Below are 18,962 nucleotides of genomic sequence, written 5' to 3'. Positions count from 1 at the left end.
TAGAAAAATCGGTAAGACAATAATTGATAATTGCAGCCCTACTCTGAACCAGTGTTTTAGTGTTAGTCTAGTTTTAGGATCTAGGATTTTAGTCGACTAAATCTACAGTTGATTTAGTCGACTAAAATGCATTTGGCGGGCCTTGATGCCGTCATAATGGCTGATTTTACACGCGTTGTTAGCTTGTAGATTTGCTATTTTCAACATGCAACCAATTGTAAAATGACTTGTGTCTTACTTATACTGGATCTTTTGTCCAGTCCCTTCCCAACAGTTTAGTCTAGTTTTAATTTTTTTGACGGAATTGTCGATATATTTAGTCTTACTTTTAGTCATCATAGCTTAGTTTTCATTTAGTTTCCATGTAGAAACCAACAGTGCTCTGAACCCACTCAGCTAGATATAACAGAACACGGTGTGTGTGTGTGTGTGTGTGTGTGTGTGTGTGTGTGTGTGTGTGTGTGTGTGTGTGTGTGTGTGTGTGTGTGTGTGTGTGTGTCTATAGCCTAAGGTGCATTCATGCCAAGGGTTAACTAAAGAGGACTTTGGGGCGAGGACAATGTTATTACTGTGTGCTTATTACACGGCTTGGTTCAATGCTCGATCCTGATTGGTCAATTACATTCTGCGGTCTGCTATTAGTCGATAGCGGGCGGCCGCTGTGCCTCTGTTTACGTCGCAAAGTTAATTGCAATCCTAAGTAGCCACGAAATAAAAGTGGGATAATATACAGCTTTGCATTCAATCGTTTATTATACATTACATAGTCTGGTGCATGTGTCATTGTCATGTATGTCTTGTTTGTCATGTCTATAAAAAACCTAATAAAAATGAATATAATAAAAACATATACAGCAGTGTGACTAAATTTGACTGAGGGACTGCCATTGGATTTTTTTTAATTTTCGTTTTTTCATGCCATATGAAAGCAGGGAATCATAGCTTCAAATTGACATATTGGTTGTTCAGTTTGACCCACCAGTTTTGGAGATATGGCTTATAGAGTATTGTCTTGCAGAAAACAGCGAGTTGAGAAAACAGGCTTGAAAGGTTCACTTCTGTGGTCTCTAACATTACACCTAGCTACATGTTTGGGCATTTATTTCATATTTACATGTCGATTTCAGCTCTGAAACTTATTTCAGACATGCTCTAGTATGTGAAGAGTCTGCCTGTGCTATTAACTCATTTTGAAAAAAAAAAAAAAAAAAAAGGGTTTTCTCCTCTGGTGAAAAGCTGGAATTTGCACGATGGCAGGCTCTCAGTCAAATCTGGCCACAGCTGTCTTCAGCTTAATATCATTCACAATAATAATGGCCGTTACACTGTTCATACTGTATGCTACCGCGTCGCATTATGCTGATGGTTTTATCCGGGTTTAAAGAACCTTTTGCGAAGATGTTCAGGAAATGTTACGAATGCTTCAGAAATAGTGAAAATAGCGATGTGACACAGTGTGAGCTTGTAGAGCGGCTATTTTCACTACTTTTGGTTGACACCCTATAGGGCTTTATGATGAAAACATAATATATACTGTATCTTGTATTATTATTATTTTGTTTCGTGTCTTCTTTTTCTTTTGTATTTCTGAGAACAATTCGGCCTCCGTTTCTGCCTGGATTCCATCTACAGTATACCTATATCCTGTTACTGTCTGTGATGACAAATGTATATAGTTTGATGTCAACTTATGGCTGGCTGACCCAGCGGTTCCCATTGACAGTGCTTGTGTACACAGAGCTTAAGTCTCACCACAAAGAGTGTGCATTGTCTCTCTGTCTTCTCCGGTGACTTGGGGACTCCGCTCTTATTCAGCCTGACAAAGAACCTTTCACTGCAGGAGAGAGACACAGAGAGAGAGAGAGAGAGAGAGAGAGAGAGAGAGAGAGAGAGAGAGAGAGAGAGAGAGAGAGAGAGAGAGAGAGAGAGAGAGAGAGAGAGAGAGAGAGAGAGAGAGAAATAGAGAGAGGAGGGAAGGGCGAGCACAGAGATGAGTGTGGTTCGACACGATAGGGGGAAAGGTCATTTATTAAACAACTGAATCAAATGCATTGTTTGCAGGAGCATAGCAAGAATTAGATGAACACAAGTGGGGCTAAATTCACTGAATGTCAGACTCTGAACTGTGTGTGTGTGTGTGGGGGGGGGGGGGGGGGGGGGGGGGGGGGTGACTCATTGGAGCTTCAAACAGCAAAAAAGGTCACACACGAAGAAAGACAGATTCTTAAAACGATGCAAAGAGACAATAGGAAGGAGAGAGTGAGAAGTAAAGGAGAGTGAGAGAGAAACACTGGAAGAAGGAACACCAGGACTGGAGAAATAAACAAGAGAGACAAACAGAAGAACTACTCAAATCAGCGTGATGTTTTCCATTTGTAACTCAGCTAGGGTACACACCGAACCAAATGGACCCTTTGGTTATTAAAAAAAAAAAGAACAATATTAGAAAAAAGAAAATCACTTCTTGGGCCATTCATTTAAGAAGGTGAGGGCACAACACCCAGGGCAGTTCAACTTGGTAGATGTGAATAACAATAATTGAAGTGAGTGAGTCACTCGGCAACATGAGGCCTATATTTTTGATTGATCTATTATGATAGCCAGTGGCCCTGATCAAACAAGGCCCCTGGGCTCCAGTACATGTATTAACTCGGAACACGGCATTAGTGTGAATTCGCGTCATTTGCGTTAGTCTGGCCCACCGCCATTAGCGTAGGTTCACGCCAATTGGTCTTTTATAGTGCTTTTGATCGATCGAGTCGAGATGCTACTCACATTAGCATTGGGTCGCTAGCTGAAGATGTCAACAAGCTCGCTATCTTGAATTTCTCGTGCACCTTCAATCACCTTAATTTCCAATTTCTGGTCAAAACAAGGTTGATTCCACTGCCCATAGCCGACATTGTGATCCTACACATCCTACATACGACACACACACAGTAGTAGTAATATTTGTAACATCCGGTCGCAGGTTTTGGACCCCTCAAAGTAAGGGTTGAACGAGTGAAAATCATGGCAATACGAGGTGAATTAATTAATTAATTAATCCTGGCAGGGAAAGTGTTTTAAACTGCTCCTGGTCAAAATATAACCCAGATACTGTAGCAAGCAGTCCGTCTGTTCAACCAGGGGTTCTCAACGTTTTTGGCTGGGGACCCCCAGGAAATGCTTTGGCCGTGTCTCGCGAAACATTTGGCGACCCACGGGTTGAGAACCCCTGTGTTAAACCAGGAAACCTTTTTTCCATGTCGAGGAACACCAAATAGTTATAGCCTCTGGTTGTGGCCCCCCCTATTGTGAAATTAAACAATACCCACCTAAAATAGTACATACTAACATACCCCCCCATACAATGTGTCGCGATGCTCCTCAGATAACAACTCACGCAGGGGTGTGGGAGTGTGAGCACACGTGCAACAAAGGACCAAAGTAAACTCTATTGCTATCTGGCCCTAAATAGACAGTACACTGTAGCAAAATATGTGGCCACGGTGACTGATGACCAACTGAGAAAAACCTTAACAACGTACAGATTCAGTGAGCACAGCCTGAACGGCAGAGACAAGCATAGCCGCCCAGAGTGAGAAGACAAGCTGTGCTCTCACTACGGTCAGACAAAAATAACAAAAACACAGATTTTGACAACTCTGTCCAAGGAAGCTTGCCCATGACTTATTAGGTGAGAAAGCCCAACGTTCATCATGGTTGCCAGAAAAATATATAGCAGCCTGCCACAAAATTAGGGACAATGGTTTGGTTTAAAGAAATGTCTGTTTTTGTTTTCCTTATCTTGTTTGTATTGTCTGTTATATGACATGTAGTATGTTTGTATCATGTCATGTGTCATTAGTGCTTTGGCAATTATGAGAATAATGCTTCTTATGCCCATGAAGCTTGTCTGAATTTGAAATTTGAATGAGAGAGAGAAAGTGAACTTGTGCGTGCGTGTGTGCGTGCGTGCAAGAGTGATGGGAAAAAGGAGGACCGACATTGATTGCCTTTTAGGTCTCTTTGTATTCTCCGCTTCCTCTCCTCTGACTCTGTTAATTCTATCGCTCTCTTTGTTTCATTCTCTTTAGAACTCTGACTGGCCCTCTCTGTTCCTCTCTCTTTCCTTCATAACTTTTAGACACACTCACACATGTATACTACTATACTTGAGAGGACATCAACATTTTTAGCACCACAATTTCACGAATGGCATTTTTTGCCATTTCTTTTGCAATTAGTAACCATAAAGCAGTTGTGAGCTTGTAAATCGCCTATTGTCAGTGCACAATGCCAGCACACCTCTAAATGCCTAATCATAACCTTATCAGTAACCTGAATATATATGTTCGCAATTGTAAGCATACCATATTTTATTATGAATATCTATTTGCATAAAACAACCATTTGTCTTGTGAGGACCTGCAGGACCATTGTCCTCACAATGGTGGTTTCTCAAATTCGACTATACTTGTGGGAACTTTTGTAGTAGTTAGTCATTCCAGTTCACACACGCACACAGAGACACACATCACATCACGCACACAGAGACACACACACACACACACACACACACACACACACACACACACACACACACACACACACACACACACACACACACACACACACACACACACACACACACACACACACACACACACACACACACACACACACACACACACACACTCTCTCTCTCAAAGTGAGGCAGTGTGTGCGGAGGCCTCCTGCTGGGCCCGTCTCATCCAGGCAGGCGAGCCGCGGGCTAATCCGGTTAGGTGACTTTCACAGTCCAGTGATAAGCAGAGGGAAAGCCTCATAATGCACCAGCGCCCCACACCAATGAGCCAATGGCAGCCAGTTCACAGACACACCGTGAAAACGTGAGGATTCATTTAACTCTGAGGGGTGTGCAAATGGAACCAAACGGACCCATAAGGGTCCGTTTGGTTCCATTTGCACACTCTCAAGAGTTACAAGACAAGTAAGGGTCCATTGGCACACTCTCAAGAGTTACAAGACAAGTAAGGGTCCATTTGCAAGCGTTCGGAGTAAAATTAACACTGTGCACTTTTTACAGGCTTAAAACGACATGGAATGCTAGCAAAACAAAAGGGACGGACCCTGTGGGGACAAGCGGGATGGACGGCAACAAATTCACAACATTACACTGAATGCTGCTGGTTGATGTTGTCATTGAAAGCCCTTGTTATGGCCCTAACAGATGTTAAATGACGCCAATAATAAGAGGAACTTTTATTTAATACCGCATACAGCTAAACATGGATTTCTATGGTTTTCATAATCGTCCGGGAGTCATTAACCCATTCAAGCCTGACGTCGAAATTAAAAAAAAAAGGTTTTCTAAATCATGACAATTTTCGGAAAGATTTGAGGCACATTTTAACGATTTTTCAAAAATAGCAGACCTACAAGTTCATAGCGCGCCACTTGGTGGCGCGCTATGAGCTTGTAGATCTGCTATTTTTCAATAGCTAAATTATAACAATGTTTAAAACACCAAAAGGGGTTCCCGCCCCAAAATGGGTTAATGGTTAATGTGGTTAAACGCTAACGTGACATGGATGCGTTCCAGGTCTCAATGGGTTAAACAATCCCGTTAAAGGCTTATTAAAAGATGCTGTGTGTTTCAGTTTAAAAAAATGGCCAGCCTGTCATGGTTTGAGCACAATTCCGTCTGGCTGTGAAAAGGGGGCATTAAGAAGCCGAGTGCACTTATACTCCTTCACAATTATATACGTACTGTGTTTAACGTTTATGATATGTTACAGATTATTGTATGGCAGACAATAGCCTATACTCTATATACCACTGCGGTTCTCAAGTGTGACAAGTGTCAAGTGACGCACAATGAAAACAATGTCATAACAACAATAGAATGTGTGAAGGATGTTCGCCGACGGTGTCGCGTAACCTCCGGCTGCATACGCTTTCTTAAAGGTTTCATGGCTTTAATTTTAATTTATTTTTTTTATTATGACCTTAACCCATTCAGGCCTGACTTAAATTAAATTAATGTTTAGATTTGAGGCACATTTTAACGATTTTTCAAAAATAGCAGACCTACAAGCTCGTAGCGCGCCACTCGGTGGCGCGCTACGAGCTTGTAGATCTGCTATTTTTCAATAGCTAAATTATAACATGTTTAAAACACCAAAAGGGGTTCCCGCCCAAAATGGGTTAATTACACCTACACAACCTGAACTTTGAACATTCAATGGATCTTCTGTGGTCTGGGGTTTTCTCTGTGTGTTCTGAAGGCTTTTGAGCTACAATGAAAACAGGCAAAATCCCTCAACAGTGACATCTGCTGGCAAATTCCTATGTCATATATGGAATTTGTGGACTCTTACCTCACAGTCCACAGGCAAATCACAGCACTTGTTTGAGCCAGAAAACCCCAGTCCATAGGAAATCTACTGAAAGTTAAAAGTTCAGTATTTTTGGGTGCAATATAGCTCGGAAAACAAAACAAAAAAACATAATATATATATATGTTTTAACAAAAACCTTTTTTTTATGTCACGATCCCTTTAAAATAATGGCATCTCAATCTGTGGGTCCTTGAAAAAATAAAAGAAGGGTTGAGAATCAGGGAATGAGCTAGTTGCGATCGCTCGGCCTCTCATTTGATTTGAGCTGTATATACTGAGGTTGTTCATTAAGACTTGCCTCCGGATGCTTCCAGAACGTTCATATGGCCATTACGGAGATAGATTCCTATGCATTAACCCATTTTGGGCGGGAACCCCTTTTGGTGTTTTAAACATTGTTATAATTTAGCTATTGAAATATAGCAGATCTACAAGCTCATAGCGTGCCACCGAGTGGCGCGCTACGAGCTTGTAGGTCTGCTATTTTTGAAAAATCGTGAAAATATTTATGTCAGAAAACTGGAGGATTTAGAAGATTTTTTTTTAATTTTGAGGTCAGGCCTAAATGGGTTAAGCATGAGAGAGTGGCGCTCGCGCGCTCATTCCCGACTACTAATTAATGTGGCATTGTTGAAACCTCAATTAACAGACCCCCCCCTCCTCACCCCCATCCAGCAAACACTGACACACAAGGGCATCTGGTGCTCCTTCCATCTTCCATCTGACTCCGTCTCTCTCTCTCAATCTGTTTACCCATCATTCTCTGTTTCTCTCTCCTGCAATTATGTCCTTTTTTCCATTCTCCCGCTCTGCTCTTCTCGCTTGTACACGCGCACGCACCAACGCACAAGCGCATACGCGCACACATCTCATGTGTGCGCATCTCTCCACCCCCCCCCCCCCCCCCCCCCCCCCCCCCCGACCGGTGGGACTCTATCTTTCTCTGTCACTGCATTAACATAACATGAATGGCTGGACCCCCTCCTCCCCACCACCCCCATGCAGTCTCTCCTACAATATCGATAATTGCATTAGGAGCCGGTGCACCACTGCCAACAGGAGAGGGGGGGGGGGGGGTTTAGACTAAAAGTGACCGGCGTGTGAAGGACTGGAGAGTGGAAGTACCTCCCTGCCAGCGCACGCACGCACGCACGCACGCACGCACGCACGCACGCACGCACGCACGCACGCACGCACGCACGCACGCACGCACGCACGCACGCACGCACGCACGCACGCACGCACGCACGCACGCACGCACGCACGCACGCACACTCTCCCTCGTGGAGAGGAACACAGTACGACGGGAGGAAAATTGCTCCTTAATGGACTGCAAGAAGTCACCGGGTTGGACAGAGGGTGTATCGCGGGCATCCGCTCCCTCACTGTGACGGGGACGAGCGAGGGAGGCCAGAGTACAGCGTGCACGCACGCACACACACCCTCTGACCGGACATTCTGGGTTTTCATCATTACACACATACACACACCCATAACCTCTGACAGGTCACACAGAATTTTCACCATTGCACACAGCCGGCAATAGCGCGCATACACACACGTCGCCACTCAACCATGGCCGGTCTTGTTAGAGGCAAATAGAATGTGGAGGGAAGCCATTACTTCAAGGGATGGAAGAGACAGCTGGTGTGGGTGTGTGTGGGTGTGTGTGGGTGTGCGTGGGTGTGTGTGCGTGCGTGCACATGTGTAGTGTACAGTATGTAGTGTATATGAGCAGCCAGACAGGGGGCCTTTATTGAACACAAAGAAGCCGCTATTCTGAAAGGGGTCTGCTAGTGCTGGTGCTGGATGGGTACTGAGATGAGAGGCGTGTGTCTGTGTGTGTGTGTGTGTGTGTGTGTGTGTGTGTGTGTGTGTGTGTGTGTGTGTGTGTGTGTGTGTGTGCAGACAATGAGACGACGTTGGCCACATGCCAGTAGTAGATTCAACTTGAAGAGAGCATCGCGGTACTGTAGGAGACAAGCTGTTCCATCAGCGCACCATGTGGACACACACACACACGCACGCACGCACGCACACAACACACACACACACACACACACACACACACACACACACACACACACACACACACACACACACACACACGCACACGCACACGCACACGCACACGCACACACAGACACACACACACACACACACACACAGCGAAACGTGCAGACACAATGGCAGAGGATTAAGACGGCCTTTCTCTTCACAGCTGGTAGAAAAGTAATTAACCGAGATTGGAAACGAAATGAACAGCGATGAGAAAACGCGCGTCTTTGTACGTGACCGGCGGCAAGGAGAGCACATGGCCGTTTGTGTGTGCGCGTGCGCACGTGCATGTGCGCACATGCACGTGCGCACATGCACGTGCGCGTGTACGCACACTTCTGCGGCTGATGAGTGTTTATTGATTTGTTGGGGTCTTTACGAGAGTGTTTTACAGTCCATTTCTCCTGCATTTTTCTAGTCCTCCCCACTACCAAGGGGAGACATCAGTCTTATCCGTTACCTGCTGTTAGCACCTTGCTGTATGTCATCATCACTGGGTTTCATCTGCACTGTCTGAGTGACTTTTCTATATGGAATGTAGCCAGACATTCAGTGACTCTCAACCTGTTTAATTAGGCCTCGGACCGCCATTTTGACCCTAATATACACTGTAAAACTGTGTTGTTTTGTATTCGTTATTAAAGTCCTGTAACAGGACCTAACAGTGGTGTGGGGTCCGTGGGGATATTTATAACACATGCTGAGTTGAGCTATACATGTCCTTGCTTGGGACTCAGGAGGTTCCCGGATCGACACCCATCTCCCCTTGGCTTAGTGTCATACTTACAATTTACAATTTAGACATTTAGCAGACGCTCTTAATCCAGAGCGAAATCCAAGAACAAAGAAATCACACCCGTGAGAACTGAGGGGCGCTCTTATCATTATACATGTGATTGGTTAGCCGATTTGCTCGTCTACATATGACGTAAATGTTCCCTTCATTGTCAATGGCATTTAATGTTTGTGTTGCCACAAATGTCATATTTGAGGCACATATGACCTCATTTCTCCTTTCATTGTCAAGGGAAAATAGGAGACGTGAGGGGACAAAAGCACCAGCGCCCCTCAAAACAAACAAACTAATACATAACAACAGTCATCATGAATCATACGTTAAGAACCTAACAGTGGAATATCTATATAATGAATGTGAATACAATATAGAGTGCTATGTCTGTCTATACATACAATGTTAAGTTACATAAGTTGAGCCTATGCATACGACTGTAAGGTCGTCGAGGCTAGGGCAAGTACTCGAGACGAATTTACAGTAAGTAGTAGGGACCCCCGGGGTAGACAACATTTCAGGGCCCGGAAAAAATAGGGGTATTTTGGTTTAATTTTGGGGTACCCAGCCCCCCAAAAGAAAGACAGAAAGAGACGCTGTGCATGGTGGGCTTTAGACTGGATACGGCTTTCCACAGCGACCCCACAACACAGCAGGCACTGTCTACAGTGCACACAGCAGAGAAATGAAATGAAATGAAATGATTACTATATTTACCCAGGGTATCTGGGCTAAGCTCAAGAACTTGTTTCCAGCCAGGCCCTGCTCATAGAACATTTCATCGTAGTGGTTCAATGCCTTGTTCAAGGGCACTTCAGCGGTGGTAATTTTAACATGTCGGACCGCTGATTCGAACTGGCGACCTTCCGGTATCAAGACCGCTCCGCAATCCGTTCGGCCACAGCGGTGGCCGAAAATGTACTTCAAACAGATGGCAACACTCAGACAGCCTTGCTTCAATTCCATGATAACGGTTCTCGCACACCTTTAAAGTGAGAGCGAGAGAGCGAGTGGAGGAAAAACAGAAATCCAAACCGTGGGAGGGAGGGAGAGAGAGCAAAGTGGAGTAGAAATGAAGACGATACTGTTGCTTTCTAATCAACCTCCTTCGTTCAAGGCTAAATGCATGCTGGGAAAAGGCACAGTAAATTACGTTCATTATCACCCGACTTAAAAGGAGCCGAGAGAGGAGGCTCAAATAGAACCTCTCTAATTGTGGGCGCCAGTGACGCACCTATACAGCATACTGTGTGTGTGTGCGTGTGCGTGTGCGTGTGCGTGTGCGTGTGTGTGTGCGCGCGCGCGCGTGCCATACACACACACAATGTGCACTCTTACATGCAACATGTAAGAGTGTGGGCTAATTGTGGGCGCCAGTGACACACCTATACAGCATACTGTGTGTGTGTGTGTGTGTGTGTGTGTGTGTGTGTGTGTGTGTGTGTGTGTGTGTGCGTGCGTGCGTGTGCGTGTGTGTGTGCGCGCGTGCCATACACACACACAATGTGCACTCTTACATGCAACATGTAAGAGTGCACATTGTGTGTGTGTGTGTGTGTGTGTGTATGAGGGGAGGTGTGTGAGCGTTATCTGTTCATGAACTCCATTCTCGCTCTACTTCTTTCCCTCTCCATCATCTGCTCCGTCCTTCTCGCCTCCTCCACATGCCGCTCATACGAACAGCAGGCGGACAGGTCTGTGCGCAACGGAGGTATAAATAGTAAGCCGCGCTTCTCTCGCTCATGTGCTATTTAGTCACCTACTGTATTGAGGGGTTAAGAGCCACATTCTCGCTTCTCCATCGAATATGTACTGTACATTCACTAAAGCAATGTAGCCCCAAGACGCCCGGGCTTATAGCGATTTCACACCAGCTTTTGTACCCAAGACGTCCCTGCGCGTCTTCATAATTACACCCGTAGGAGGTCCCAGACGTCCAGACATTTTAATGGTATAAAACCGGATCGCTAAAATCTATTTTCTAGGCAGCGCTCTCGGACATGTTTGGCACATGCGTGCAGCCGCTCACTTCCTTGTTTACGGCCCCGACAAAACTGTCTATTATCTCTAAATCTGCGTCGCTCTCCATGGTTTTGATCAGAACGGCAACGCTCTTGTCCTCATTTCTGACGTACTCAAGCATCTCGTTTGGAATATTAACGCTTCTGAAGAGAGATCAGACGAGGTAGCACGAGGTAGTCATGGAAAATGATACCACCCGGTTTTGGGGGGTAATGGAAGGCTTTTCAGAGTAAATTCTGCCTCATCTGCGTGGCACTCCAGCGCCTTCATTATGAAAAATTCCCCGGCAAAAGTAGCATTCAGTGATTTGGGTGATTTGGAAAAAAAAACGGTCCGCCCCGGTAACAAGATGTGCACATGCACGCGCTCTGCAGTGAGGGAAGTACAACAGACCAACAGCACGTGCACCAAGGCCCGCCCCACTCGATCATGATTGGAGGAAGGCCCCTCTCATCCTTATTGGATGAAGGCTTTGCCACCCAAGGCCCAAACCGAAACTAGGGGTTTTTTACCCCAGGGGCTCACTGGGGACAGGGAGGAACTCCTTATATGGTCAGCACACTTTATAGTAGGGAGGATTATCCAAAAACGAAGAAAAAATAAGTGATATTTGAATTAAGTGAAATCACTGAATATACCTTTAAGTGGTCAAGTCAGTCTATGGGTTTTATAAATATTGAACAAATGAAACGTATGAAGACAAGAGCTTGTGACTAAATACTAACTCCATTGGACCCATTGGAACAGGATGACCGCATAGGTTATTTTTCCCATTATCTGAACAGCAACAGTTTTGGACATGCAAGGTTTCCACTCGACGTGGAATTACAAATCCCCTGAGTGGCCATGGTAAGAAAAATAAATGATCTCGTCCGGACAAGATAATATCTCGTCCGGACGACATAATATCTTGTACAATATATTATCTCGTCCGGACGAGATATTATCCTGTCCGGACAAGATATTATCTCGTCCGGACAAGATAATATCTCGTCCGGACAAGATATTATCTCGTCCGGAAAAGATAATATCTCGTCCGGACGAGATCATTTATTTTTCTTACCATGGAATAATTAATTTTCTCAGGGATTTAATTCAGGGAAATGTACATCCTTGGTCTATACTGGCAGTGTGCACGGAACAGACAGACAGACAGACAGACAGACAGACAGACAGACAGACAGACAGACAGACAGACAGAGCCTAGGATATTTCTGAGGGAGCCGCCGGCATGCATGGATGCATGCGATACAACATGAAGGCCAGGTACAGTAAACACTCAGAAAAGTTCAAAGTAATTGTTTAGTCACAAGCTTGTGTTAATACTTGCCTTGGGATAAATATGTATACTGTTAAACCAACGAATTAACCACTCTCACTTTCATTTTTTTTTTATGTTTTCAAAAATAGCAGACCGATATATGTACAGTTTTTGTATGTCCGAGAGATCAAATGGAATTTCTGCCCTTTGAATCGTGAAACCATCAAGGGTGAGTGTGTACACACGCACCGTGCACAGTCTGTACTCTGTACACGTGTGCGTGCGTGCGTCCGTGCGTGCGTGCGTCCGTGCGTCCGTGCGTGCGTGCGTGCGTGCGTGCGTGCGTGCGTAATGTCTACCTCACGAGCCGCCTTGCTTGATATGTGTGCGTTGTCTGTATGCATGTGGAATTAGTGTCTGTGGGCGAGTGCATGTTTGGGTGTGTGTGTGTGTGTGTGTGTGTGTATGTGTGTGCGCGCACATAAAGCATGACGTGTATCTAATGAGCACTGTGGTGTGTGAACAGCGGACTCCCAAGGACACAGGCTTTGAGAAAAACAGCATAGGGCCTCGCCCACTTAATACAGCTGAAAAACACAGTAACAACCTCCCTCTGCCGACACATCACCATGAATACCACTTCAGCTTCTAACAGCGACTTGGTGCCGTGCAGAGACTGGTACAGTTGGGTGCCACCGATATTGTCCCTTATCATTTGACCCATTTAGGCCTGACCTCAAAATTAAAAAAAAATCCTTCTAAATCCTCCAGTTTTCTGAAATAAATATTTTCACGATTTTTCAAAAATAGCAGACCTACAAGCTCGTAGCGCGCCACTCGGTGGCGCGCTATGAGCTTGTAGATCTGCTATTTTTCAATAGCTAAATTATAACATAATGTTTAAAACACCAAAAGGGGTTCCCGCCCAAAATGGGTTAACTGACCTTTTGCGCAGATCACGCAAACCTCGGCAAAAAGAAAAGGACAATATCGTTGGCCTCCAACTGTATCTCACATGAGATACCCCGGCTTCCCTCCCCCGAAACACCGGCCAATGGTGTCCGTACACTCGCAACGAAGTGAGATGCACTGCGGTGGATTCGAACCCCCAGACTCTGCAGTGGTGGGCGGACACTTTACTGCTATTTTCAGCACAGAAAATGAATGGTGTAGTGGACTCTACACCACTGTAGAGGGAAAATAGGGCCAAGTATAGACCCCTGGGGGACCCTGGTCAACGGTCAACAGTATATAGCAGGGGTGTTCAACTAGATTAGGTCGGGGGCCACAACTGTAGAATGATTGTGTGTGTGTGGGGGGCCACACAGTGTGCGCGCGAAGCACGACAATTTGTGGCTTCTCAAAATGCATTTTGTGCTCAAACACGAAGACGTGCACAGTACTGAGCAGGAACATATACACACACACACACACACACACACACACACAACACAGGCTGCATTTGGCCCGCGGGCCGCCAATTGAATACCCCTGGTGAAATTAAATTAAATTAAATTAAATTAAATGATTACTATATTTACCCAGGGTATCTGGGCTAAGCTCAAGAACTTGTTTCCAGCCAGGCCCTGCTCATAGAACATTTCATCGTAGTGGTTCAATGCCTTGTTCAAGGGCACTTCAGCTGTGGTAATTTTAACGTGTCGGACCGCTGATTCGAACTGGCGACCTTCCGGTATCAAGACCGCTCCGCAATCCGTTCGGCCACCGCTGCCACGGTATATAGGGTTTAAGTATAGTTAGCCACTTAAGCCAGAGGTGTCAAACTTGCGTTTGGCGGTCCACTGTGGCCAAAAACATGATTCTCAGAAAAGTTAAATGATTCTATCTCTAACGCCGGCACCAGGAACCAGCAACTCCTGTCCAGACGGTTGGACGTATTAGGATGAAAGCAATTCAAGCGTGGCTATTGATCACCAGGCTATTTAGACACATAAATGCTGCAAATGCCACGAGAAGGATTAAAGCAATTAAGAAGCTTGTTTTGGCACCTGAGCGGACGGTTCTCTCGTCCATCATAGATGTGGAAGAAGACCTCGAGTTCCTCGCCCAGGTTGGCACTCATCAGACTCTTCATGTGGACGAAGAGGTGGTGGGTGCTAGCTGGGGCCGGGATGTCCTTCTTGCGATGCCGATGTTCCATCTGTAGCACCACGCGGGGACAGGAGAGGAGACCATAGGGTTTACTTCATCAGTGGTGGGAAATGTATGCAACTGTTTTGCTTAAGTAAAAGTATCAATACTGCAATGTAGAAATACAAGTAAAAGTCCGGAATTCAACATTTACTCGAGTAAAAGTACAGTATTGGTATGAAAATGTGCTTAAAAGTACCAAAAGTAGAAAGTATACTCATTATGCAGAAATTTGTCCCATTTAAAGTTTTCAATCATTTGAAAAATGTAGATCTGCAAGCTCACAATGCGTCACATCGTGACACATTGTGAGCTTGTATATCGGCTATTTTCAAATGGATGAAATGTATATAGGGCTGATATTTCATATTCCATGCTAATAACATTGGCTTTCAAAGTTTGCAGGATTGGCCCCGTTTTGAACAAAAAGCCACAAATCATGAACGCAGCGTGCAATTTACGTGAAATCTTTCACACACTTTCCTACTAGGCTGAGGAATATATCCATAGATATATATAAACTCTAGATGGCTCAAGGCGGAGTTTCTGACGTCGTTCACCCGGCAGCCATCTTACTTCGGGGCTACAGTACAGTATGTTCAATGGCAGCTCAAACAGAAACAGTCATAACTCGCTCAAATCTTGACGGATTTACAAACGGGTTGGTTTATTACAAACGTTGTCAACGTGGCTATGATTCAGGACGCTTATCTGCTTAATTTTTTTATATGAACGTCGTATAAAAGCATATAAGTATGCGGACATCTCTGACGTTTATAACAAACCAAACCGTTTGAAAATCGGTTGAAAATTTAGCAAGTTATGGTCATTTAAGAGTACATGCCCCATAGACACAATGTTATGTGGCCCGAGGTAAGATGGCCGCCACGTAACGACGTCGCTCTCCATTGGCCAACAGCGCGGGTGAGCTATCTAGAGTTTATATATATCTATGAATATATCCCACCCTGTCATGCACTCTAGGGCAGGGGTTCTCAACCCGTGGGTCGCGACCCCTCGGGGGGTCGCCAAATTATTTTGGGGGGTCCCCAAATAAAAAAATAATAAATAAAATAAAAAGGTTTTCTTTTTTTTCTTTTTTTTTTGCAACTGAATGGCTGGAAAATGGAAATGAAGAGTTTACATATAGTACACAGTACATGCATACACCTTCCCTAATGATTATATCTGGTATATTTATGGTGTATTGTCTATATTATTAAGGTTATTGTAGCAGTCAATTGCTACAATAACGGGGGTCCCGAGACATTGCCAAAGCATTTTCGGGGGTCCCCGGCCAAAAACGTTGAGAACCCCTGCTCTAGGGCAATACATGACAAAAAGGGAGTCCACACACAAGGCAAACCTTTTATATTATATATTTATTATTCTAAATTAAAATAAGTTAGGCAATAATCACATAAACTGGTATGAGATGTGACAATGTCAGTAATCAGCCATGTATGCAGTGTATGGATGTATGGAGTGTGCTGTGTGTGAGTGTTGTAGAAGGTGTGCAACTGCTTGAAAGGAAGGTAAGAGAGCTGGCTTGAGAGCATGGAAGGAGAGGCCCTTATATACTCTCCCAAACCACACCCCTCTCAGGTGTACACAGTTGGCCTGACGGCCTGCTCCACTCTGCCCTAATCACCCAGGCTGCCGGCTAGCCTACAGTGAGGCAGAGGGGGCAGGGCCGTCACACATTGGCCTGTTATAGTGCCACAAACAGGTGTATTTTTGCAAAACACATTTTTGGAACAAAATGCCTCAAATCATCCAATTGCCATCCAAGGTGTAAGAAGAAATGGCACCCTTTTCACATTGGCCTATTATAGAGCGTCGCAGTCCCGCACCCTACCATGGACCAGGAAATGAATCCCAATGCATTTTTCCCATAGACATTTCGAAAAGTATTTATTTAAAGACGGTTACGCCGCGGACAAAGCCAACTCGAGTCGTGACAACTCATGACAACACAAATAATTACAAAGAAGAAAAACAACAAAAAAAGTGTTGTAACCTGCCGTTTTTTTCTTCTTTCTAATTATTTGTTCGGCCCAAAAAATTGTGTTTGTTGTCATGATTTGTCACGACTCGAGTTGGCTTTGTCCGCGGCGTAAACGTCTTTAAATAAATACTTTCTGAAATGTCTATGAGGAAAATGAACGGATAATCATTTCCTGGTCCATGGTAGGGGGCGGGACTGCGACGCTCTATAGCGCCACCAGGAGGCCACAACCTGACCTGGCCTGGCCCTGAGGGGCACTTTATCTAGTTGTGTATTGTACTGTATGACCATAAATCACCATTTAAAAAGGAGAAATGTATAAAGATCATTTATCAGCTTCAATTGTATTGTCTTGTCATGATATGACAAATGTCATATCTAGTTGGTTTTTTTCTCCCGATCCGATTCCGATCATTTGATTTTGAGCATCTGCCGATACCGATTTGATATGACTCATATCCCATAGCCCGAAACCATTTGAATAGAGTGTAAAGGATTTGCAGCACGTGCGGCGTAAATACTACATGAAGCTTAATGGTAATGCTACTCTGTGTGCAAGGAGCGCGCGGGTATAATGGCAAAGAGCATGTGGAAGTGAAATCAAATGAGATTGTGGGGGCAATGAAATACGACACCAAATCCACTTAAATCCCGAATCCTCTAAAAGGCCTGAGAGAACCCTCAGCAGGTGGTGGTTGGCTGCTGAATCCCGGGGCAATTTGAGCCTTCACGTCCCATTACACGGTCTCAGAAAGAAAAGGGACCAATTTATAGTGTCTTCAGCTCAGCGGAACAGCAGTCAACTTGGGACTTCTCCTGTCAAACACCAGTAATAAAACCTCCAATTTGACGGGATTTGCTGTCAGGAGGATGGCACGTTTGAGTCTATATTTTATTATTCTGAGCATACAACTGATAAAGGTGGTGTTAAGTGACATTTCTCTGTTAATAGCTCTGTCTATATTCTGATAGATATCATTGCTATATAGAGCATTTTGCTCAGGGGTCTCCCCTCGTCTCTGCAGCTTTTAAGTAAATGGAAAAGACATTTTCAGGTTGCGATACCAATTTCATCCAATCAGGAGAGGGAACTCAAGATAAACAAGTGAAATTGGAAGTAATGAACAAAAAGAAAAGAAAAGGAGACCAAAAAACAGACCAAACTTTGAATTGGAACAAACATTGCAGCCTATAAATGGGTTCTATCTCCTGACTGGATGCAATTGGTGACCCACCTGAATTTGTTTTCCTTCTGAACGGACATAATAAAGCACATAATTAATTTGTCGAATGAAACACTGCATATGCGCACGCACACGCACGCACACGTACACGCACACGCACACGCACACGCAAACACACACACACACGCACACACACACACACACACACACACAATGCAGGACCATTTTATGATATTCTCTACCCGCAAAAAAATAAAACTAAAGACTGGCTGCCACAAAACAGTCACATCCAGGGACCTCAAAACCCAGTCTAGAGTGAGGCCTTTAACCAAGAATTAGAGAGTCTGGATTGGTCCGATGAGCTCAAGAGCACACTAGTCGATCCCTCAGGATTTCAAACTTGCCAAAGTAACAAGTGATGGAAAAAATAGTCTATGAACAGGTTGAAAAGTATCTTGACACAAAAAAAAATCCAATCTGGCTTCAGAACATCCCACTCCACTGACACATGCCTCCTCTATTTGAGCGACCACATCAAACACGAGGTAGATGCAAATACTGCATCATGGTCATGCTGGACCTCCAAAAGGCTTTTGACACCGTGAACCACTCCATACTGGTTAACACGCTAAAAGCAATTGGTTTTGAAAGCACATCAGTGAGCTGGATGCAATCCTACCTGGAGGGGAGAGAACAGATGGTGGAGGTTAACGGAACTTCCACTTCCTTGTGGAGCTCCACAAGGAAGCATACTAGGGACTGTACTGTTCCTAATATATGTAAACGACATGACATCAGCTTGTGACTGCAACCTGTTCGCAGATGACTCTGCACTGCTGATCTCAGACAGGAACAAACTGCAGGTTGAAAATGCCCTCAGCTCTGAACCTTTACACATGGGAAAAACTGAATCCATTCTCTTTGGATCAAATAGCAATCTTAGCAAGGCAGATGGCTTCTTGGTTTGAGTTGGTGACAATATTATCACACGAAAAGATGAAATTAGGTTCCATCCTGGAGGCAAATCTTTCCGGTGAAAAAAATGGCCACCAACGTAATCAAAAAGGTCAACCAAAGAACAAGATTCCTATACAGGATCTAT

The 18,962-nt window shown here is 44.6% G+C and overlaps 1 protein-coding gene across 1 annotated transcript in view; it reads right to left on the bottom strand.

Annotated features, from left to right (window-relative positions):
* dock4b (dedicator of cytokinesis 4b) overlaps window positions 1–18,962 on the bottom strand; it is a 275,073-nt gene that overhangs the window by 158,018 nt on the left and 98,093 nt on the right. The window contains exons 8-9 of the mRNA XM_079494185.1: window positions 14,527–14,678; window positions 1,753–1,834 (exon numbers count right to left, since the gene is read on the bottom strand). Of these exons, the coding sequence (XP_079350311.1) occupies window positions 1,753–1,834; window positions 14,527–14,678 (234 nt within the window). The remainder of the gene's footprint in view (window positions 1–1,752; window positions 1,835–14,526; window positions 14,679–18,962) is intronic.

The sequence above is a fragment of the Electrona antarctica genome (assembly GCF_951216825.1).
Source record: "Electrona antarctica genome assembly, chromosome: 23".
Lineage (NCBI taxonomy): Eukaryota > Metazoa > Chordata > Actinopteri > Myctophiformes > Myctophidae > Electrona > Electrona antarctica.
Note: the sequence above shows the minus strand (reverse complement) of the source record. Positions and strands in the feature narration are given on the sequence as shown.